At 47.0% G+C, this 23,172-nt stretch overlaps 1 protein-coding gene across 2 annotated transcripts in view; it reads right to left on the bottom strand.

Moving 5' to 3' along the window:
• The window catches only part of TRANK1 (tetratricopeptide repeat and ankyrin repeat containing 1), an 86,255-nt gene extending 63,711 nt beyond the window's left edge, over positions 1-22,544 (bottom strand). Inside the window, exons 1-2 of one of the 2 annotated variants that reach the window (XM_060022160.1) lie at positions 22,482-22,544; positions 1,714-1,845 (exon numbers count right to left, since the gene is read on the bottom strand). In XM_060022160.1, the coding sequence (XP_059878143.1) occupies positions 1,714-1,844 (131 nt within the window). In that variant the 5' untranslated portion in view covers position 1,845; positions 22,482-22,544. Of the gene's footprint in view, positions 1-1,713; positions 1,886-22,481 lie in introns of those variants that run through there. The other variant, XM_069541142.1, reaches the window with a different exon arrangement.
• Between the last annotated feature and the right edge of the window lie 628 nt (positions 22,545-23,172).

Below are 23,172 nucleotides of genomic sequence, written 5' to 3'. Positions count from 1 at the left end.
ACAACATTAACTTTTCAAGAAAGGTCAATGTTTTCCCCCGAATGAGGAGCTCTAGGCCCAGTCTGACCTGAGGGGGCAGAATGACAGAACTACACAGGCTCAGGCCAATTGCAGTCAATTCAAGTCCAGCTGGAGTGTAGACACCAAGGAGGGAGGAGGTGGGAGCCATGTGTTGGGAATTCAAGTCAGTGCCCCTTCTCGGTACACGTTTAGGCTGCATACACCCTACAAATGCCAACTTCTGCTTCCTCTACTACAGCTGTCCCCAGAGTATGATCTGGGAAACTCTGGGGGGTAGTTCCCCCAGAGGGAACAACAGTAGTTCCCTTGGGAACTACTATTTCAAGTAGTTCCCAAGGACAAAATATCTTCACAATTGTAGTTGGCTGAATAATGGTTTCCAAATGACGTTTTTTTTTTGTTTTGAATTTTATTTTTTTATACAGCAGGTTCTTATTAATTATCCATTTAATACATATTAGTGTATATATGTCAAATAATGTTTTCTTTTATGGCAAAAGGAACTCTGGAGATGGGATTAATTTAAGGATCTTGAGAGGAGGAGATTATCCTGGATTATGATACAGTCACAAAGGTCCTTATAAGAGGGAGACTGAGAGAGCCGGCCACAGCAGAGGAGAAGGTGATGTGACAACAGAAGTAGAGACCGGAATGATGCGCTTTGAGGATGCAGGAAGGGACCACAAGCCAAGGATACAGGCAGCCATTCGAGGGTAAAAGAGGCAAGGAAATGGAGTCTCCTCCACAAGGAACCAGCCCTGGTGACACCTTAATTTTAGCCTTGTAAGACTCCTTTCAGACCTCTGATCTCCAGAAGTGTAAGATAATAAACGGGTATTGTTTTAAGCAACTAAATTGGTGGTCATTTGTTAAAGCAGCAACAGGAAACTAATACAATAATACCAAGACAGTGTGTGCCTTTTTCACATTCATTCTCTCACGTGGACGGGGAATTTTCCAGAGGCTACTTGGCGTGTGGTATCACAACAGACTAAATGCAGAAGCAGATGTGAGAAGACAGACATCTTCCATTGAGACAGACATTAAAGAGACTTGCGAAAATGTAAAACTCTTCTCACCAAATTTTTCATTTTGAAAAATAGTTATTTCTCATAAAAACGCTGCTTATGTTAATGTCATGGGTTTATTACTGCTATTTTAAAAAAGATGCATAAATACATATTTTAAATGTTTCTCAGTTTTGAGTTCTAATACAGGCTTTATTGATAGTTACAAACTACATCAACAAAAGCTCTCTGGGGTCCTGCCTGTAAGCAGTCGTGATCCTGAAATGTTTGGGAACAGGTCTGCTAGAAGTTGAAGGGGCAGGGGAAGAGGTGAGGCTTAGTTCCTGGTGGTGTGCCCTGTGGCCAGGGGGTTGATGGAATGGATAAACAAGATGAAATGAACGACAAGTGAGGGGCTTGGGGGCTTCAGTCATCCCAGGAACCAGAAAGAAGGGGAAGTTTGTAATGTTTATCAACAGTCCCCTATGTTTCACTTTCCGTTTCCTGAATTCCTCTAGTCTCTGAGCTAACACTGCAGAGAAGAGAAACAGAAAGTGGGAGGAGAAAGGAAACAGAAACTAGGTGGTGTGGCAACAAATGAGAAGAAAACAAAAGCAAGAGAGTGAGTCCCCCTTTACTTAAAAAAATTACAAACAAAAGGCAGGGAGAAAATCCAAACACTTACCCCCACTGGTATAAGTGCCGGAGAATCTGGATGGCTTCATCGTACTTTCTGATGGCCAAAGAGAAGTTTCCATTCTTAAAAACCTGGTTGCCAAATTCTTTCAACTGCTCAGCGTAAGCTGTGGGGTCCATCCTGTGAGGAGACGGAGGAAAGGCTGGCTGCCCGCCTGAACAGGTCTCCTTCCCCTCTATATCTGCATCGCTGAGTCTGGAGAGGCTGGTGGTTCATCCTGGCCCCTCCCACCGGCCTAGGTTACACCCTGACTACCTCACCACCCGGGAACCAGACTGGATGTCTGCTCTGATGAGACGGTTTCTTCCTCAGTTCTCTTCTGACCTCAGGAGCAGCAGCCAGAATGATTCCATTTATTCTGTGTTAATGACCAGCTAGGCTCTGAGCAAAGAGGCTGCTTCCATGCACAAGCCGACATAAAGCTGGTAGGTAGTGGCAGCTCTTCCCATAACCGCCACTAGTATTACTCTCTGATTTACCCATCACAGCAGCCCAGAAGGAGGTTCTGTCCTCACTGTTCAGATGAGGAAACTGAGGCTCAAAGGGGTTCAAGTCACTTGCCTAAGGATCTGCTAATGGCGTTCCCCGATTCTGACTCCAATTCCAAATTTCTGCCCTTGACCCTGTCCTGCATCACCTCCTCATACAAGGAGCTGACAGTCCTTGCACTCTCTTAGAAGGAGGGAAAGGGGAGGGGAGGTACAGTCCTAAAGGCCTCAAGGGGCTAGGACACGGGGCCACCACCACTGCCTCTCCCACCCTCCTCTCTTCCTAAAAACACTAGTAAAATAAGCCTCGGAGTATTTGTCTCTGAGACTGCCACTGCCTGCTTACCTGTCTGCATCCCCCAGGAAGCACCTGCCTCTTTCATGACTCTTGCTTTATTTATTTTGTAATGCTATGGCCTAACACAGAACGGGTACTTAAATATTTGTGGTGTAATAAATTTGAATGCCAGACTCAGACAGGCTGTCTGTTACTGATTCTCTCTGGTGTGGTCTCTGGGTGGTTGGAGAGAAGGGCCTGGAGCCCTGCCCAGCTGATGGGCCTCAGCAAGTGTTTGTTGAACCAAGGTAGTGGAGAGGAGAGGCCTTGGAGAGCCCTGAGAAGCAGCTGCCAACGAGGCAGGGAACAGGTGGGGGTCAGGGACTTCCATCACGTCATTTCATTCCTACAGTCCAGTGGTTAAGACTATGTGCTTCCGTTGCAGGGGGCATAGGTTCGATCCCTGTTGGGGGAACTAAGATCCTGCATGCTGCGCGCTGTGGCCAAAGAAAAGGTAGGGGTCAGAAGAGATGCCCCTTAGAATTTTCTCCTCCCAAGATGGCAGCAGCAAAGGCAAGGCAGTGGGGAGGGTCTTAAAAATGAGGATACTTCAGGTGGCTGCATAGGCCCTGTACCTGTGGGGTCATATGATTACCAAAGGCCTTCTCCACTAGCACAATTCTTGGATAGCGAATAATTCTTATTGTTCTTATTTCAAATCTTGTCCAGGGGTTTTGGGGCTGGGGAAGCAGACTCAAGCAGATAGAAGTGGTGGCTTATTTTAAACCCATATGAGCTTATTGGGCTTTTGAACTGCATTCCTGCGTTCCTCAGGCAGAGCTGTACCAGAATGAGGCATGTGATTGCTAAACAAGTCAGAATATGAAATTCCACCTAGACTTTGCATTAGATAATCTCTCAATTTTATGGCTCACATTAATACAGAGATGACAGAGTAGAACATGAAAAAAATTTAAAGAATTGATTGAATAGAGAATAAAAACATGTTTCTCTTTCAAATATTGCAGGCCAGTGTGTCCAATGAATAATCTTAAACTGGCCAGTTTTGGACAGCTAGAAAAAGGAAATGGCTGTAACAACTGACAAAGGGTTAATACCCCACCCCTTTTTTTTGGCCACACCACTCAGCTTGCGGGATCTTAGTTCCCCGACCAGGGATTGAACCCAGGCCCACGGCAGTGAAAGCGCTGAGTCTTAACCACTGGACAGCCAGGGAATTCCCGATATCCCTCTTTGATAAATACCTTTTCACTGCAAGAAAGGACCAACAACCCTGACCAAAACGCGTAAGGCCCTAAACAGAAAATTCACAAACGAATACAAGCAATTGCTAAATACATGGAGAGTGGATACCCAGGTCCACCGTCACTAGTAAGCAAAGAAATGAAGAATTAAAATGGCAACGTATCACTGGGAAATACTTAAAAGAATGACCCCAAGTGGCGGGAGCAGTCATATCCTTTTTTTTTTTTTTTTTTTTTTTTTTTTTTTTTGCTGTACGCGGGCCTCTCACTGTTGTGGCCTCTCCCGTTGCGGAGCACAGGCTCCAGACGCGCAGGCTCAGCGGCCATGGCTCACGGACCCAGCCGCTCTGCGGCATGTGGGATCTTCCCGGACCGGGGCACGAACCCGTGTCCCCTGCATCGGCAGGCGGACTCTCAAGCACTGCGCCACCAGGGAAGCCCCACACAGTTATTTTTAAAGTCATGTTGTAAAAGAACACTTAATGATAGGCTATGTTAGTAAATGAAAGATATGGGCTACATAAAAAGGCGTATAATCCCAAATTAAATTTTAAACACATCTAATGTATTGAAAACACGCCCGAATGTTAACAGCCACACCATAGGGATTAGGTAGGGTTTTAATCTTCCTCCTCGTGCTTTTTGAATTTCCAGTTGCCCAAGAATGTTCCACCGTCATAATCAGACCATAAATGTTATTAAAATGAGACTCTTTAAGGGCTTAATTGAAGAATTCAAACACAAAACCTTTCCACTGTATTTACAAATACAATAAAAATTATTCACGTGAGAAATTTTTTTCATACTCCTCTAGAAACCAAGAGTGAGCTCTTAACGTTATGTGAGTAGACATCAAATGTATTCATCCACTTACATCTCTATTTTTTCTTGGTGCAATCACGTGACAGGGGAAAGGGAGATTGCCAACCACAGGGAAGGTTTTTTGTTTCTCAGTAGGATTTATTTACAGTTACATCCTCATTGCAGGGGAGAATGCTTTATATCTCTGCCTTTGAATACTTAGGGCTCAGCTATTGAGTCTTCTTTTTAACAAGTGAGCAGTCTATTTATAGGATGAAACCGTTAAATACAAGTGGTAATAATTTACCATAATGCCAATACCCTTGAGAACGAATATGTAGTTAGCATCTGCTACATGCTTTACAGCATCACGTCATTTCATTCTTACAAGAAGCCCCAGGAGGTAGGCTTGACTGTGTCCCCATTTGACACAATATGGGGAGACTGAGGCAAGGAGAGGTAAGCGCCTTCCCATAGTCCCAGGGACAGTGGTAGTGCTGGAATCCAAAGGTAGGTGGGCTGACTTTGGGAGCTCGACTCCACCCTGAAGAGCCAAGGCAGAGGCTAAACGGTCAGCAGGCAGTCACACCCCTCAGAGCGTGACACTTGCTGGCACGGAGCGATCACACCCCTGCACTTTCAGTTTTGTCAGCGGGGCTAAAGCTGAAAGATTAGAACGTAAAGGCAGTTTCACAGGGTAGAGTTGTCTTTTGCTCAGTTTCACTACGTCCCTAGGAGGATTCAAGGTCCAGTTGTTGGGAGGTGGCCAGGGCTGCCTGGCAACAATGGAGGAAGTAGATGCAAGAAAAATGCAAACGCAAGGGGGAGGTTCTGAAACAAGCAAGTTTGAAACAGAGCAGATGCAGGTTGTTATAGTTTTGTGTGTGTGTGTGTGTGTGTGTGTGTGTGTGTGTGTGTTTTGGTTATCGAAGGATAGTTGATTTACAGTGTTGTATTAGTTTCAGGTGTATAGTAAAGTGATTGGGTTACACATACATATGTATATATCTATACTTTTTTTTTCAATTCTTTTCCATTATAGTTCCATTGTGTATATACACATGAAGTTTTCTATAACTGACTTGTGGGAGCAAAACTGAAAACTGGGGTGGGCTCGGGACAGCTGAAAGGGGCAGAGAGACGCTTTTCCCCTATCTCTTATCTGGGTACGACTTGACATCCTAACAGCAAATGTGTTTACTTTTTTTGGTTTCTGGTGGTGGTGTTTCTTTTTTTATTAAAATCCTTTCAAAACACCCCCAAATTAGTGGATGATCCAAGATCAACTCTGGAAAGCTGGGTGTAGAGACAATTCCAGACTGAGGCCAGAGACAGCAATTCTTAAAACCGACTCCCTCCTGCTCCCCACAGGAAGGTGGGTACAGACAGTCCGGGATAAATATCGAAAGTCAGAACTCATTCTGGGGACTCCAATTTGTTTTCTTTGTTTTTCTTTCTTTTTCTCTTGGGGGAAGGGGTGCAATTTCCACGCTCCTTGCACTATCTTATTCCCATCTCTGAGCACCGTGCTGTCTTTCTATCCCACACAACATCTAACACATTGGGATGAATAATATCTGCTATCAGGAGCTAAGTTCTCATGGAATTACTTCTGCACCACATTTCGGCATAGAACGTGGGGTCACAGGTTGCCATATATCCTCCGTTTAGTGGCCGCAGTAGTACAACTAGAAACTAGCTCACTGTTCCATAGCTTCCCCATAAATACACAACCTTGAGTTTCCATCCTACTTATTCCCTTAAACAGAGCAAAGATGTGCAAAAGCAAGGTACAAGTCAATTAAGCTGTTATTGACCTTGCGAAGCAAACATAAAGAAGAAAAGGTTCTGACATGATTTCATGAAGCAGCTTGGTTTCTGTCTGAGGGGGACAGAATAGTTTTAGTCCACTATTCAAGCCTGATCTCTACTGTTCAGACCTGTCAATACAGCCAACTGAAAGTCCTGTTTCCCCTGATATTCATATTGACTCGATTCACCTCAGACTGACTCATTCCTGTCCTGCAACTAACCAGTACTTCAAAGCATGTTTTTTGTTAAATTCTCGATTACAAATGGAACATGTCACTATGTGCAGAAAAGCAGAAGCAGGACTCCTGGGAAGTCAGTTATATTTACACTGCTTTACAATTTGATGTTTACAGGCTTAAATTAACACAGAACAACAACAACAAAAAACCCAAATAAGCAGAAACAAAAACCTTGTTATCTGTCCAACCTGAGGGAACAGACACAGATTTTCAAAGAAAAAAGAGTAATAAGAAAACTTTTAACTAAAAAAATGTAAGTATATATTACACATAAAATTCTCAAAGAAACTTAAAAAAAATCTCCTTATAAAATAGCCACTAGCACTCTTAAAATTGCAAAACTGATATGGAAAAAAACAAATAAAACTTTACTCAAAAAAACAGTCTTGGGTTTCCCTGGTGGCGCAGTGGTTGAGAGTCCGCCTGCCGATACAGGGGACACGGGTTTGTGCCCTGGTCCGGGAAGATCCCACATGCTGCGGAGCGGCTGGGTCCGTAAGCCATGGCCACTGAGCCTGCGCGTCCAGAGCCTGTGCTTCGCAATGGGAGAGGCCACAACAGTGAGAGGCCTGCGTATTGCCAAAAAAAACACAACAATAAACAGTCTTGAATTTTAACTTTTAATACTCAACATTATTCTGTCTGGAGAAATTCACTATTATAAAATACCAAATCCTCTCTAAATTAATGTATTTTCAACAAAATTCCAATTAAAAAACAGGATATTTAAAGAAATTAATGCAAGAATTCTCAAATTCATCTCAGAATACACAAGACAGAATAGCCAAGATATTCTTAACAAAAAGAAAAGTATCAAGAGAAAAACCTTCTCTAACATTTTAAAATGTATTCATAAAACTTAACTAATTTTTAAAGTTTGATACTAACGTGAAAGCAAGCAGATCGGTGGAACAAAACAGAACGTCCAGAAATAAACATACACTATAAAAGAATTCCATGTGTGAAAAAGGTAGCTTTTAAAATAGGGAAAGAATGAATCCATTGACACAACTGGTGAAATATCTGGAAAAGAAGTCAAATTTCTAATTCATACTATTTGATAGGCCGAATAATAGACACACACACACACACACACACACACACCCTCCCCCAAGGATGCCCATGCCCCAATCTCCAGAACCTGTCAATGCATTGTGTGGCAAAAGGGCCTTTGTAGATGTAATCAAGATTACAGACTGTAAAACAAGGCTATTATCCTGGATTGGGTGAGCCCAATCTAATTACATGAATCCTCTAAAGCAGGAAACCTTCTCTGGCTGGAGTCAGAAAGATGCTGGGGAAGAGGAAGGCAAGAGAGATGCAGCAGCAGATGTGAAACCCAAGAAAGACTAGCCCCATCACTCTGTGCCTCGAAGATGGAGGGAGGCATCGTGGGGAGGAATGCAGGTGGCCTTGGAAACAGAGAGAGGCTCCTGGGTGACAGGAAACAGGAACCTTGGTCCTACAGCTGCAAGGAACTGGATGCTGCCTACAACACGACTGAGCTTAGAAGAGGATTCTTGGGGACTTCCCTGGTGGTACAGTGGATAAGACTCTGCACTCCCAATGCAAGGGCCCGGGTTTGATCCCTGGTCAGGGAACTAAATCCCACATGTATGCCACAACTAAGGAGCCCTGGAGCCTTAACTAAGGAGCCCACCTGCGGCAACTAAGGAGCCCATGTGCTACAACTAAGGAGCCGGTGAGCCACAACTAAGGAGCCTGCCTGCCACAACTAAGGAGCCAGCAAGCTGCAACTAAGGAGCCCATGTGCTGACACTAAGGAGCCCACATGCTGCAACTAAGGAGCCCACCTGCCACAACTAAGACCCGGTGCAACCAAATAACTAAATAAATAAATATTAAAAAAAAAAAAGAAGAAGAAGAGGATTCTTGACAGACCCTCCCTGTAAGAGCCTGGCCAGCCAATACCTTGATTTCAGCTTTGTAAAACCTGCTGCGCAAACCCGGATGTCTCACCTACAGACTGTGAGGTAATTAATCTGCATGATTTTCAGCCACTGTTCGTGGACATTTAATATGGCAGCTGTAGAAAACTAACACATCATATACCAAAATTTGTTTAAGTCAATGAAAAAATTGCTAGTGTTAAAAAGACACCATGGCAGGGGCTTCCCTAGTGGTGCAGTGGTTAAGAATCCGCCTGCCAATGCAGGGTACATGGGTTCGAGCCCTGGTCCGGGAAGATCCACATGCTGCGGAGCAACTAAGCCCGTGCGCCACAACTACTGAGCCTGCGCTCTAGAGCCCATGAGCCACAACTACTGAGCCCGTGTGCCACAACTACTGAAGCCCGCGTGCCTACAGCCTGTGCTCCACAACAAGAGAAGCCACCGCAATGAGAAGCCCACGCACCGCAACCAAGAGTAGCCCCCACTCACCACAACTAGAGAAAGCCCTTACGCGGTAACGAAGACCCAACGCAGCCAAATATAAATGAATAAAATAAATAAAAATTTTTAAAGTGTTTAAAAAAAAGGTTAAAAAATAAAAGACACCACGGCAATAAAAAGAAACTGCTGGCACACACAGCAACGTAAAGAACCTCAAAAACATTATGTTAAGCAAGAGAAGCCAGACTCAGAAGACTATATACTGTGTGATTCCATTTGGCTGATGCTCTAGAACTGGCATATCTAAGAAAGCAGAAGAGTGGTTGCCTAGGGAAGGAGGGAGGATGACTGACTGGAAAGGGGGTGTGAGTGCACTTTCTGGGGGATGGAAATGTTCTCTACTGTGATTGGGATGGTGGTCACACAGGTATATACATTGGTTAAAGCTCATTGAACAGTACCCTTAAAATCTGTGCCTTTTATTAGCTGCAAATATCTCATTTTTTTTATACCAATGCTTTTTAAAAAAGCATTGAGAGAAAGAAACCATAGCTACAAATTTTAGATTATCTTCAACTGCTCCAGGAGGAAACTTGGTCAGATCTAATCAAGTGCCACATACATAGGACCTTCGACCCAGCAGTTCCACTTCTGGGAATCAATGTTACAGACCGATTGCACACACAGGAAATGGTAGATGTACAACGTTATTCACTGTCAAATTGTTTACAATAATAAAAGACTGGGACCAGCTTGAATGCCCATCAACAGAGGACTGGTTTAATAAATTATAGCGTAGCCCCCCCCCACAGTGAAGTATTACACAAGTTTTTAAAAAGAAAGAAAGAAAAAAAAACAAAGAAGATGCTTTGTATTTACTGATCTGGGATAATCTGCAAAATATATTTGCACAAAGCAAATTTAGAACTGTGTATATTACGTTCCATTTTGTGCAAAATTTTTAAAAGACAGAGGGGAGGGCTGAATAAGAATATATATTTGCAATTGCTTATATATGCATAAAGAAATTCTGGAAGGATGCACCAGAAATAAAATTATTTACCTTTATTGGGGTATGGGATGGAGGAGGGAGCGGAGAGACCTAATCCCGCCTTTTCATTGTAACCCTTTTGTATTTTTTGATTCTTGAATTACATAAATTTGAAAAGGTTTTAATGCAATGAAAAAAATGTATGTAATCTTCACATCTGAGAAGGCCATTCTAATGATACCAAAAACAGAAACCATACAGTGATAGCCATGAATTCATTAAAAATTTAAAACTTCTGTACATCAAAAAGCCCTGAAAATAGTTTAATAACATCCTAAGTAGCAAGATTATGGGTGGAGAATCACTCTCACATACAGCTAAAACGGCAAGATTAAGTGGTGCAGCATCTGTCTTCAGAAATGCACAAACTTCTCACACAGCCGCTCGGAATTTATTCTACAGACCTACTTCGTTCAAATACATGAGGATGTTAATTGCCTCATTCTTTGTCAAAGCAAAAAGGATACAAATCCAAAAGTCCAACAAGTGGAGACGTTTACATAAAGAATGGACAGCTCAGTAGAGAACACTATAGCTGTTAAAAATATAAGGCTGGGCTTCCCTGGTGGCACAGCAGTTGAGAGTCCGCCTGCCGATGCAGAGGACACGGGTTCGTGCCCCGGTCCCGGAGGATCCCACATGCCGCGGAGCGGCTGGGCCCGTGAGCCATGGCCGCTGAGCCTGCGCGTCCGGAGCCTGTGCTCCGCAACGGGAGAGGCCACAACAGTGAGAGGCCCACGTACCGCAAAAAAAAAAAAAAAGAAATGAATAAGAGTGGTGATCTTTGAGGAGCAGATCTGAAAAAAATGGGGAAGATGCTCCTGAAATAGGAAAGTATACCTTTCTGTCAAGTCACCCGGTTTGTGGTTGCACAATTACTTCCTGCAGACCTAGGAACATAATACAACACCTCTCTGAATATATTCCCAGAATTATATAAAGAGAAAGGATTTCAGAAAGTGAGATGGCTGGACTAAACTTTCCCGAGCAAGGAACCCCAGGCTCAGAGATTCGGGGGCCTGACCACAGTCACACTGTGGTGAGCACCAGGGGTGAGACCTGGGCTGACTCCTGCCCCCACCCAGCACCCTGGGCCACACCGCCTGTGAGTGGGCAGGAAAGCCAGGACCAGAACCTGGTCTTGCCCCCAGATCAGGAAGGTTCAGGTTAACAGTACGGGCTGTGGTGATCCCTGCAACATTTACAGAACCTTTGCTTTGTTTACCCAGCAAAGAGAAAATATTTTGTTAAAAACATAGCCCTGGGGTCATACAGAGCGAAGTAAGTCAGACAGAGAAGGACAAATATCGTATGATAGCGCTTATATGTGGAATCTAAAAAAACAGTACAAATGAACTTATTTGCAAAACAGAAATAGAGCTACAGATGTAGAAAACAATCTTGTGCTTACCAGGGGGGAAGGGATAAATTGGAAGATTGAGATTGACATATACACACTACTGTATATAAAATAGATAACTATTTTTTTAACATCTTTATCGGAGTGTAATTGCTTTAAAATGGTGTGTTAGTTTCTGCTGTATTACAAAGTGAATCAGCTATACGTATACATATATCCCCATATCTCCTCTTGCGTCTCCCTCCCATCCTCCCTATCCTACCCCTCTAGGTGGACACAAAGCACCAAGCTGATCTCCCTGTGCTATGCGGCTGCTTCCCACTAGCTATCTATTTTACATTTGGTAGTGTATATATGTCCATGCCACTCTCTTACTTCGTCTCAGCTTACCCTTCCCCCTCCACGTGTCCTCAACTCCATTCTCTACGTCTGCATCTTTATTCCTGTCCTGCCCCTAGGTTCTTCAGAACCATTTTTTCTTTTTTTTTTAGATTCCATATATATGTGTTAGCACACACTATTTGTTTTTCTCTTTCTGACTTACTTCACTCAGTATGACAGGCTCTAGGTCCATCCACCTCACTACAAATAACCCAATTTCATTTCTTTTTATGGCTGAGTAATATTCCATTGTATATATGTGCCACATCTTCTTTATCCATTCATCTGTCGATGGACACTTAGGTTGCTTCCATGTCCTGGCTTAAAATAGATAAGTATTGATAATAAGGACTTACTGGATAGCACAGGGAACTCGACCCAACACTCTGTAATAACCTATATGGGAAAAGAATCTAAAAAGGAGTGGATATATATATATATGTATAACTGATTCACTTTGCTGTACAGCAGAAACTAACACAACATTGTACATCAACTATACTCCAATTAAAAAAAATATATATATATATATACACACACACACACACACACACATATATACATAGCCCTGAGGGGAGGGGGGGCAAAACCACAGCCCTAGGATTTGCCGGTTTTCACAGGGGTTCCCTGAAATTACCAGTTAAGCAGCTGAGGAAAATCTGTGATTCAAGGCCTTGAATGAAGGGTGGGAGGGATCAGCGGTGTTAACATCTGAAAATGGCCCCAAATCTTTCTCTACTGGGATTGCTCCTTTGAAAGGATGGGCCCAAGTGTGTGGAGGCAGGCCCAGGGCCTCGACTGGGCTCTGGGTGCCAGACCTCCAGGCCAGAGAGTCCCCCTTCCTGGGAGGGTTTGGACTGGAACTTTGGGAAAAGTTCCTCTGGTGGTGGCCGCTCGGGTAGGAGGCTCCAGAGGAGTGTGTGTGGCCTTACCCCCAGCCCAGAGAAGAAACCACTCTGGGAGAGAGATGACAGTTCCTATACCTGGAGAGAGGAGAGGCAGAAGGAGGGCCTTCTGGGGCCCCACAAGTCCACATTCCCCTGTCTCTGAGGCCCAGCAGCTGCCCTGCACCTTCCCTGGTTGCCAAAGACAGCAGCAGCCTTCCAGAACTTTCCACCTTTGGCCTAAGTCATTGGAGTTTTTTCTTTCATTCACTAGAAAGGAAGGCAGTGAGAATGGCTTGCCTATTTCACCCTTCTCTACAACTTCCGACTTCGCCGCTAGGCAAGCGTCCCTATCCAGGGTCCTGCCCTTCCCACCCGTTGCCTCTGGTCACATTACTCATGCCCGCAGGGCCTGAGGAGGCCTCAGAATCCTTTTGGCAACATTCATTCTAGGTGGCCACACTTTCATGCCCCAGATGAATCCTGTGTGCCACTCCTAGTTTGCATAACAAAGACTTGGGCCAAAATCAATTTGTGCATCCAAGCATGAACACCCAAAGTGTCCTACAGCAAGTCACTTTCCCCACCTCACCCTCAGCTTTGTCTCCCCTAAAGAGGCATGCAGGCCCCGGAACAGGTGTCCCCAAGCTGGGTTCACACACACCCTCCAGAGATATCGCCCCCATCAGCCTGGATTGCTACCATATCGGCCTTGTAATTAGCGCTCCCTGCTCCACACTCACCCAGCTCCCGCTCAGCCTCTTCATCTCCATCAGCAAGACAGTCCCCGGATCCATCAGATCATGTGCTGTGCCCAGGTTAAAAAAGCCTCCAGGATCATAAATGAGGCCTCCTCCACCCCCACCTCCTCTCAAGCACAAGTTCCATGAAAGTTCCAAAGGACTTCCAGATTCTGTGGCCCTTCTCCCCTACACTCTACATCCCTGCAAACCTGTCAGCTGCCACGCTCACCCCAGCTGAAGTCACCACTGCTGCTCCGAACGCCTCTGTCAGGCCCTGTGTGTAGCTTTTATAACCACTTAACGCTCTGAGTTAGGATCTAACCATTCTTTCAACATGTATTTCCCCCATAACCTCGATATTGCAGGCCTTGTGCTAGGTCTCAAAAGCTCCATGCTAGACACTGTTTTTCTGCCTTTCCCCAGTAGCCTGAACCCTTAAGGCAGAAACTAAGTTTTACTAAGTTTTATTATTTCTGCAACCGAGGACTCAGCGTTGTTGCCTGAATAAATGATTCTCTGGCTTTCTTTACCTATCAAAAACAGATTAAGCGGGAGAAATGGGAGAGGAAGAAAGGTTTGGGGGGGTTTCATTTAAACTAGCCGATTTCACTGGGGGTTTGGCCTTCTGGCCATCTCCGGGGAAAGCCAAGAAATGTCAATTGTTCCCTCAGAGAAGGACACAAATTTAATAAAAGCCAACCACACAAAGTACAAACCAGAAACAACCAGATGACTCCAACCAAAATAAAACTGCCAAAGCTGTTGGCAATTTGGGGAAAACAAAGGAGAAAGATGTTTACCCAAATTTATAAGCACCTGTTGAAAATTCAACAGTCAGCAAACAGGGCCACGTATCACCTGTGAAATGATAGCCCCAGAGATTCAGAAATGCTAAAAGCAAAGAATAATCCTGTAGATCAGTGGTAGACTTTTGGAACTGACAAACAGTAACATTTGCACACACAGAAAAGAAATCGAAGGGAATCTAAATAAGGTTGCCAACTCCTTAATTTGCCAAATCAGAACTTTTTTTTTTAAGTGTACCATCTTTATAAAGAAATAAATAAAGGTGTACCATCTGCTGTCCCCACAATTTCACAAGAGGAGTATTTTAACTCCAATAAATAAATAAATAAATAGGAAGAAGAATGTAAACTCAGACTAAAGAAATTCATTCTCAAGGAAGAGCTAAGAGCTTTCCAGCACATGTTAGTCTTGGATAGAGTGCAGATGGTTTGGACCCTGAAAGGCAGATGTTCCAAGTACCTAAAACCACCAGGTCCCTGGAAGATGCTCAAGAAATATCGCTGAAGGGCCAAGATGGATGCATCTCAACTCCTGGCTCTGAAGTGGAGTCTCAATCACTTGACCTCCAAAGAGGAAGGCCATAAGGAGGCCCCCCCCCCCAGTTGGTGGCTGGGGGTGGGCGCAATTTCTCCTCCATGGGTGTCACAGATTGGCCTTTTTGCACTGCTCAGTTCGAATGAGAGTAGTCCCAGGCAGCTGTGTGATAACAGGTAACATTCACAGAGCACTTACTATGTGCCAGGCCCTATGCTAAGCCCTTCTCGGACATTTTCTCATCAAATGTCCCTGACAATGCCAGTGAGGGAAGTATAATTATGATCCCAATTTTACAGATCAGAAAACAGGTTTAATCAAAGAATAGGGGTGGGGGGGCTTCCCTAGTGGCGCAGTGGTTAAGAATCCGCCTGCCAATGCAGGGGACACGGCTTCAAGCCCTGGTCCGGGACGATCCCACATGCCGCAGAGCAACTAGGCCCACGCACCACAACTACTGAGCCCGTGAGCCACAACTACTGAAGCCCGCGCACCTAGAGCCCGTGCTCTGCAACAAGAGAAGCCACCGCAAGGAGAAGCCCACGCACCACAACGAAGAGTAGCCCCCGCTTGCTGCAACTAGAGAAAGCCCGAACGCAGCAGCAAAGACCCAACGCAGCCAAAAATAAAATAAATAAATTTATTTTAAAAAGGACAAAAAAAAAAAAAAACAAGAAAAGGGACTTCTCCAAACAAGGCACAAAGCCAAGTCTGATACCAAAATCTGTGTTCACAATACCCCAGAGAGATGAGGTGAACAAGAAGTCAGGGGGACTGGGGGAAACAGGAAGGGTGGCCTTGAAAATTAAAATCAAACCTGGAAAAAAGCGACCCTGAAAAGCTGGCATTCCACACTCTGCCCCAAGACAAATGAGGAAGTTACACATCGGCCAGCTCAGGCTGCTCATAAGTCTTGACTCAGTATCTGTGCTAAATCCAGGATGCCCAACTACTGCCACAATCCCTTCATTTAGGCTTCCCGCTCTCCCTCAGAGCACCTGGGAGCTACAGATGGTTGTGAAGTTGGAGCAGTCCCTACAAGGGCATAAGCCCCACCCCCACCCTGCCCCTGTGACAGCCCATGAACAACGGTGCTTTCTCATTCAGAGGAGAACTCAAGTTGGATAACAGCAGCCCAGTCACGCTCACCTCCACATCCCTCCCCAAGCCCCTCTGTAATACTTTAGATGCAGATTAATGGCCTCTGTCCCACCTCCCACCCCTAAGACCACAGCAACCTGCTTTCCCCTCAGTCTGAAAGGCAAGACAAACACAGTGGAGAGCCTGACACACCATCCACTGGGGCATGGGAAGGATCCAAAGGTGCCCAGGAGCTCCCCATAAATAAGAGACTACAGGTGTCCCTGAAGGGCACGCCCTCGAAGGGAGATCCCTTAGCAGTGCTGGGGGGACCTGAGGTCTAGCCCAAGTTCTAACACCAGCTGACAGTTTCCTGAAACACAGGGCTTTGCACTTGGCCTTGAAAAAAATACGAACTTGGGTCAGGCTGAAAAGATGTGGTTCACCCACTCTCCCAGCCTTCTAAATAAAATACAAAGCTGTTACACACACACACACACACACACACACACACACACACACACACACACACACACACACACACACACACACACCCCTTTCAACTTCCCTTTCCAGCCTTCTCCACGTTGTAACCACATGAACCCAAATTCATCTGGCTCCCTCCCTGTCACATGCCTTTGCACAGCCTTTGCACATGCCTTTGCACAGCCAGCACCACGGGGAGGATAGGAGTGTCTCTCTCCTCCTCACAGAAGAGAAAGTCCAGAAACCTGTGATCCAGTTCCACTGGGCCTCTCCCAGGCCTGGTGTCAGGTAGCCAATTCCCTTAACCCCGGGCCTCAGTTTCCTTAGTGCAAAACAGGGACAGTATCACCTACATGACTGGACTCCCTCTTTCCTCAGCCAGTCAACAAGTATTGAGCACCTCCTGTGTGCAAGGCACTCTGCTGGATGCTGGGACATGGGAATAAGCAGGACTGACCCAAACCTCTGCTGTCCTCATGAAGCTTACATTCTGGTGCAGATAAACCTGTACAATGGAGATTGCTTATAATATTTTTACGAGGATTAAATAAAAATATATGAAATACACTCAATATAGAGCCTGGCACAGAGTCAACTATTATTATCATTATTATTACATTGGTGCGCATAAGGCCTTTTGCTCACCACTATTCTTTTTTTTTTTTTTTTTTTTTTTGAGGTACGCGGGCCTCTCACTGTTGTGGCCTCTCCCGTTGCGGAGCACAGGCTCTGGACCCGCAGGCTCAGCGGCGATGGCTCACGGGCCCAGCCACTCCGCAGCATGTGGGATCTTCCCGGACTGGGACACGAACCCGTGTCCCCTGCATCGGCAGGCGGACTCTCAACCACTGCGCCACCAGGGAAGCCCACCACTATTCTTTTAAAAAAAAAAAAATTTATTGAGATGTAACTGACATATAACCTTTTGTAAGTTTAAGGTGTACACTGTGATTTGATATTTATCTTTTTGTTTTGGCCCCTCCTCACAGCTTGTGGGACCTTAGTTCCCGGACCAGGGATCAAACCCACGCTCTCTGCACTGAAAGCATGGAGCCCTAACCATTGGACCCCCAGGGAATTCCCGATATTAATCTATTTCCATATGATTACCACCATAGCATTAGCTAATACCTCTATTATGACACACAAGTATAATTTCTTTTTTGTGGTGAGAACAGTTAAGATCTAGTCTTCTGGCAACTTTGAGATTTATATACAATACTGTTGACTATAATCACTAGGCTGTGCATTAGGTCTCCAAAACTAGTAGTTGCAAGATTGTACCCTTAAATGACATCTGTCGCGGCTCCTCCCTCACGGCCTCCTGCGCATGCCCGGTGGAAGACGACGCCCTTCCCCCATAGAGGAGGACCACGTTTCAGTCAGGGTTTAAAAGGAGCTTCGCTCCCCAGTCAGAACCTCCAAACACGCTCTCAAGGTCTTATTACCTCTAGTCTGTATGTAAGGAAACGGTGCTCGCCATTATTCTTCATAAGAAGCTGCCCTCCTTTTTTTTTTTTTTTTTTTTTTTTTTTTGCGGTACGCGGGCCTCTCACGGTTGTGGCCTCTCCCGTTGCGGAGCACAGGCTCCGGACGCGCAGGCTCAGCGGCCATGGCTTACGGGCCCAGCCGCTCCGCGGCACGCGGGATCCTCCCAGACCGGGGCACGAACCCGTGTCCCCTACATCGGCAGGCGGACCCCCAACCACTGCGCCACCAGGGAAGCCCGAAGCTGCCCCTTTTACCTGGAATGTCCCCTCTCCCTCCTGGCGCCCCTCAATCTGCCTGCTGGAAGTGCCCTCCATCTGTCTGGGCACAGCTCAAAGCTGACCTCCCAGACTTCGTCCTGGGAAGGATTCAGGATCTGGGAACCCTCCTGGAGGGCTTGTCTGCAGGTCCACTCACCCTTTCTCACAGGGCTGCCTGGCACTGCCTCTGTTCTGACCCCGTTAGCAGCGCCTAGGTCTTGGGTGTTTACACCTTTCATCGGCCAGTACGAGCCCTCAGGTATATGAGGAGAGAAACTGCCTTGGAAAACAGAAAAGCAAAAAGAGGTGAGATACTGACAGGAGAAGAAAGGGTATACTAGAGAGAAAGTCTGAGGCCAGATTACGGGGACCCTTAGTACCTGGACAGTGAGTTCAGACCCCAGACGCCAATAAGCCTTGGAAGTCACCAATTTTGGAGCCTCCAGGTGCAGTGGACTCTGATGGCAGAGGATGAGCTGGCCCGAGGGTGACCAAAGGAGACAGCCCCAGGGGCCGCAGGTGGACACGAAGGTCATCCCAGTTCAAGGCTGTGATCCAGAGTATTTTTCACAGTAAATCCAGCTGCTCAGTAGAGCACATAATTCTCTATATTTTCTGTTGTTGTGCAGTTTTCCCCAAAATGGCGTGGTTTCCTCTGAATATGCCACCCAATAATATGCCCCTCTGGCATAGTGATTATTTCGAATTAAAGGTACTTGACAAACAGCCAGTGCGAAAAGGACACTGTGACCCTCCTTTGTTCCCCTGGAAGCAGAAAATAAATTTCCCATGTGAAAGGCACCCTCCCTGTACCGGGAGGGTAGAAGGCATCCTTGTCACCAGAGACAGGGAATTTAGGGCCAAGAGAGCTGTGTAAACAAACCTTGTTACTTTTTCACCAATTTATTACCCCAAGCCCCTTTGTCTTGTCAATGCTTCACAAATGTATTGTTTCTTTGCCTAAAAGGTATAAAAGCTTCCTGTATTGGTCACTTCTTTGAGTCTCATGTTTTTATGGGGCTCCCATATGCAGGAAATTAAATTTGTTTTTTTCCTGTTACTCTCTTATGTCAATTTAATTATTAGAACCAGCCAAAAAACATAAAAGAGAAGACGGGAACATTTTTCTGCCCCCAGACCTTCAAAAGGTCATCACCATTTTCTAAGGCTAGCAATCCCGCCCCCTTTCCAAGTGCTGACCCCATTGATCGGAGGACTCAGTGCTTAAAAGATAAAAACATCTCAATCTAGATGTCATCGGAACTTCAAACATAGACATAGCTAAACTCAGACGTGGCTTGTCTCCAACAGACACACAGGAGGTCCCACCAGCTCGCCAGGCTCACGGAAGCTCAGACAAATGTGCCACGGGGGTGCAGGTGGGCACTGATGCTGATGTTCAACGCCCAGGCGAAAGATGGAGTAGATCAGGTAAGCTGGGTCAGGGGGTCAGAGGTAAGGCTCATTCACACTTCCAGATTTTCCACAAAATCAAGGAAACAAGGCAATGCTTACTTAGGAAATTTGAAACAAAGAAAAAAGTCTGATCAGGCAGAATGGACAACCTCACTAACCAAAGGAAGAACACTGCTCTTGGTTTGGGCACTGTGAGATTTTGGGGTTCACAAGATGTCTGTTTACCTGGTTCAATACCTTTATTTTAAAGTTTAAACCCAGGGAGGAACTCCCCTGGTAGTACAGGGGTTAAGACTCCGTGCTCCCAATGCAGGGGGCCCGGGTTTGATCCCTGGTCAGGGAACTAGATCCCACATGCATGCCGCAACTAAGAGTTTGCATGCCCCAACTAAGGAGCTCCGTGCTGCAACTAAGACCTGGCGCAACCAAATAAACAAATATTAAAAACAAACAGGGAATTCCCTGCCAGTCCAGTGGTTAGGACGCCACACTTTCACTGAGGGCGCGGGTTCAATCCCTGGTCGGGGAACTAAGACTCCCCACAAGCCATGTGTCACGGCCAAAAATAAAAAATAAAGTTTAAACCCAAATTTTATCCCCACCCTTGCCACTGTCCACACCATCAATCTCAGCAGTGACGTAAAGTGTCATCTTTGCTAAAGAGACTGTCCATTTCCCCCAAAGTCTTCTTTCTTGTAAAGATTTCTCATAACAAAGATTTCTTGGCCTTAAGAACCTCAGGCTACACTTCAAGGAAACTTATTACAAAAGCCAGGAGCCAAGGTCAGCTGTGTCACTGACTAGAAACCCAGAGGCGGGCACTGATTTGTCAGCTCCACTTCTTCATCTGGAAAGGCAGAGGAGAGCTTGTTTGTTCCTCGAGGTCAATAAAAGCAATGCCAACACCATGACAATGACCAGAGGCCCACAACCCAACCCCACTTCAGTTTTTAAAAACATCCTCAGGGTCACTTACCTTCCCCACCCAAACATGGGGTTGCAAGCTCTACTTTGCCTGCTAACAGAATCTTCATCCCAAGAAGCAAAAATAAAGTAATAAGAGGGTACACAGCATAGCCATGAGACTTTGGTAGCAAGTGCAGGAAAACAGGACTGGTCAGCAATGAGAAGTTTAAGAATTCCACAAAGACAAAGCCTCTTTTTGGTCTAACCCCAGATCTACCACTAATTAGCTATAATGACTACCAGGTGATGGGCCTCAGGCTCCTCATCTATAAAATATTCACAGCCCTGCTCCTGACCCTGCTGTGAAATTCTGTGCAGAGACTTAAGAGTCCCCTTTCGAATTTATGAATCCAGAGCTCGTGGCAGCCTTTCAGCACTCTCCTTCCTTCTTCCTCCAAAAAAGAAAAGAAAAGAAAAGAAAAAAGACATGATGGCAAGAAGCCATTACTCCCCTACCTCCCCAGCACTCACACAAGACCCCACTCACTGTGCTTATGGCAGGCGGCCAGCTTGGCGGGGCCAGACACATGGAGCCAGAGTAACCAGAAGTACCCTTCAGCCCACCTTTGCAGCCACAACCTATAATACTCTCCTTACTCAAGTATGAATTTCCTTACTCAAGTTTGAATCTCAGCCTTCTTCATGTCTCATCAACCAGCTCATCCCTTCCAAAGTTAGTTCCCAGGGAAATGCTGATGCTCTCTCCTCAGCTCCTCTGGGCGTGCCCCAAAGAAAGCTTGCCACCTAGAATTGGTTAGTCAGTTGTCAAATCAAGTTAAGAGATTATGACTAGCTTTCTTAAAAATCAGAAAATAGAATAGGATAGAAAATATCACTGTCTCTCTCCCTGTAGAGAGAATAAATATCCTGTGAAGCTCTTCTTGCGGTTTTGTACTTATAGATGTATGTGGGTGGGTGTGCTTCTCTACTGTGGATCTTGATCAGGAAAAGACTGAAAAGATCACAGGCCTGAAGCAGAGGGATCTGACCCTAGGGACGAATGCCACACACACCCATCCCACCTCCATGCCCTGTGGAGGATGCAAGGGCCAGCACAGAGTGCTTAGAACTCAAGCATCCATCCTGCAATTCTACAAAACAGAGTTGACTACAAAACAGTTGAAACAAACTTCTGACTCTCCTACAAGGTAGTACTTCCTATAAAGCACAAAACAGTGTGAACTACAAAAGACCAAGCCATCCGGGTAACAGCCTTTCTTCAGAAAGGCGTCTTCCACCTTGGAGGCTCAGCACCAGACAGGGGGCAGAACCTGGGTGCTGGGAACAAAAGGCCCTTGGCTCCCTGCTTTCTTCCCGAGTATGGACTGATTGGACCACAAGCAACTGGGCTGGGGACTAGAGACCTCAGAGGCCCCCATTCTCTCTCCTCTTTAAATTTTTTTTTTCAAATTGCACATCTCCCGAAGCACCAAAGCTTGCAGCCTCACAGAAACGCCCCCAGCTGGGAGCGGGCCTGCAGAAAGGCACAATTTCATCAGGCTAGGGCTCCTAGTGGGCGCGCGGCGAGGGGGTGGACTGCGCCTCCCAGGCTCCGGGCTCCGAGTCCGCGTTTGCAAACGCTCAGAAGCAGAAGCCTGGGCTTCTGGGGACTCTGCTTCTGAGCCCCGGGCCCCTACTGCAATCCCCTCCTCCCACTCGTTTAGCCGAGGACGGTGGGTCGTGAAGCCCCTTTCGGGCAAGCCCAGCTCACGATCCAGCAGGCTGGGGGAGAGGCCTGCCTGGAGCTGGAATCGCCAACCTCCTCCGGCCGGGACGTGGCCAGCACTCTCCCAAGTTCCCCACAAATCCCGCCCTGCGCCCAGGCGCCTGCCAGCCCGAGGCGTGCCCCGGGGGCGCGTTCCCTGGTCTTTTCATTCGCGGCCCCGGGGTCCCCGGAAGGAGGTGGGAGGTGGGCCCGGGAGCCTCATCTTCGGTGCCCGGGTGGGGACGAGGCAGGACGCACGCCGCCGCAGTCCTGTCGCAGCGCGCGCCCCGTCCCGCTTCGCCTGGAAGGCCGTAGCCGCCCCCCGAGTCCGACCCCGCGCAACAGGCCCGAGTCTGCACCTGGATGTGCGCGAGGGCAGCCCGCCCGACCGCAGCCTCGGGGGTAGCCGGCCCCAGCGCGGGTCCGCCTCCTTCCGGAAAGAGGCGCGGGGCCCGGAAGGCGGAGGCGCTCCCCGCGCTTCCCGCGCCGCTACGCACCTGGTTGCCCGCGGGTCCCACATGGCCGGCGCCGCCGCCTCGGGAGCCGCTTCCCGGGGGACAGACGCGGCGGGGGGGGGGGGGGGTCCCCGGGGGGTGTCCCCTGCTCGCAGTGGCTCGGACCCCGGGCCCTGACGAGCGGGGTGTGGGTGCGGGGACCCCGGCGCCCGGCTGTGTGCAGCCGCAGACCTATTCCAAGTTCCCACGTAGTTGCGACGGCCCGAAAACTGTCACGTGCACGTCGCCGCTGTGTGGGAGGGGGTCTTTGTCACCGTGTGTTCAAAAGAGGCGTTTCGATGTATCCCATCTTGCGGGCGAGCGCTCCAGTGGGGTGGCTCTCGGCCGCCTTTGGAAAACGAGTGCTTCGAGCCGATCACCACGAGGGACCGGGCGAGCATACAGCCCCCCTCCAAAAGGTTTCGGTCACCGTGACTTCTCGCCCTAGCTGGGTCGCCGCGATTGTCGGGGGGACTGAGGAAATGGTCAGCCCACGGCCTTGGCCCGCCTCTGCCCCTGGCCTCCCGTCCCCGACAACAAAGAAACTAGGGGGACA

Source organism: Delphinus delphis, chromosome 10 (genome assembly GCF_949987515.2).
Source record: "Delphinus delphis chromosome 10, mDelDel1.2, whole genome shotgun sequence".
Classification (NCBI taxonomy): Eukaryota; Metazoa; Chordata; class Mammalia; order Artiodactyla; family Delphinidae; genus Delphinus; species Delphinus delphis.
The sequence above is the reverse complement of the archived record's forward strand: the minus strand, read 5'-3'. Positions and strand labels throughout refer to the sequence as shown.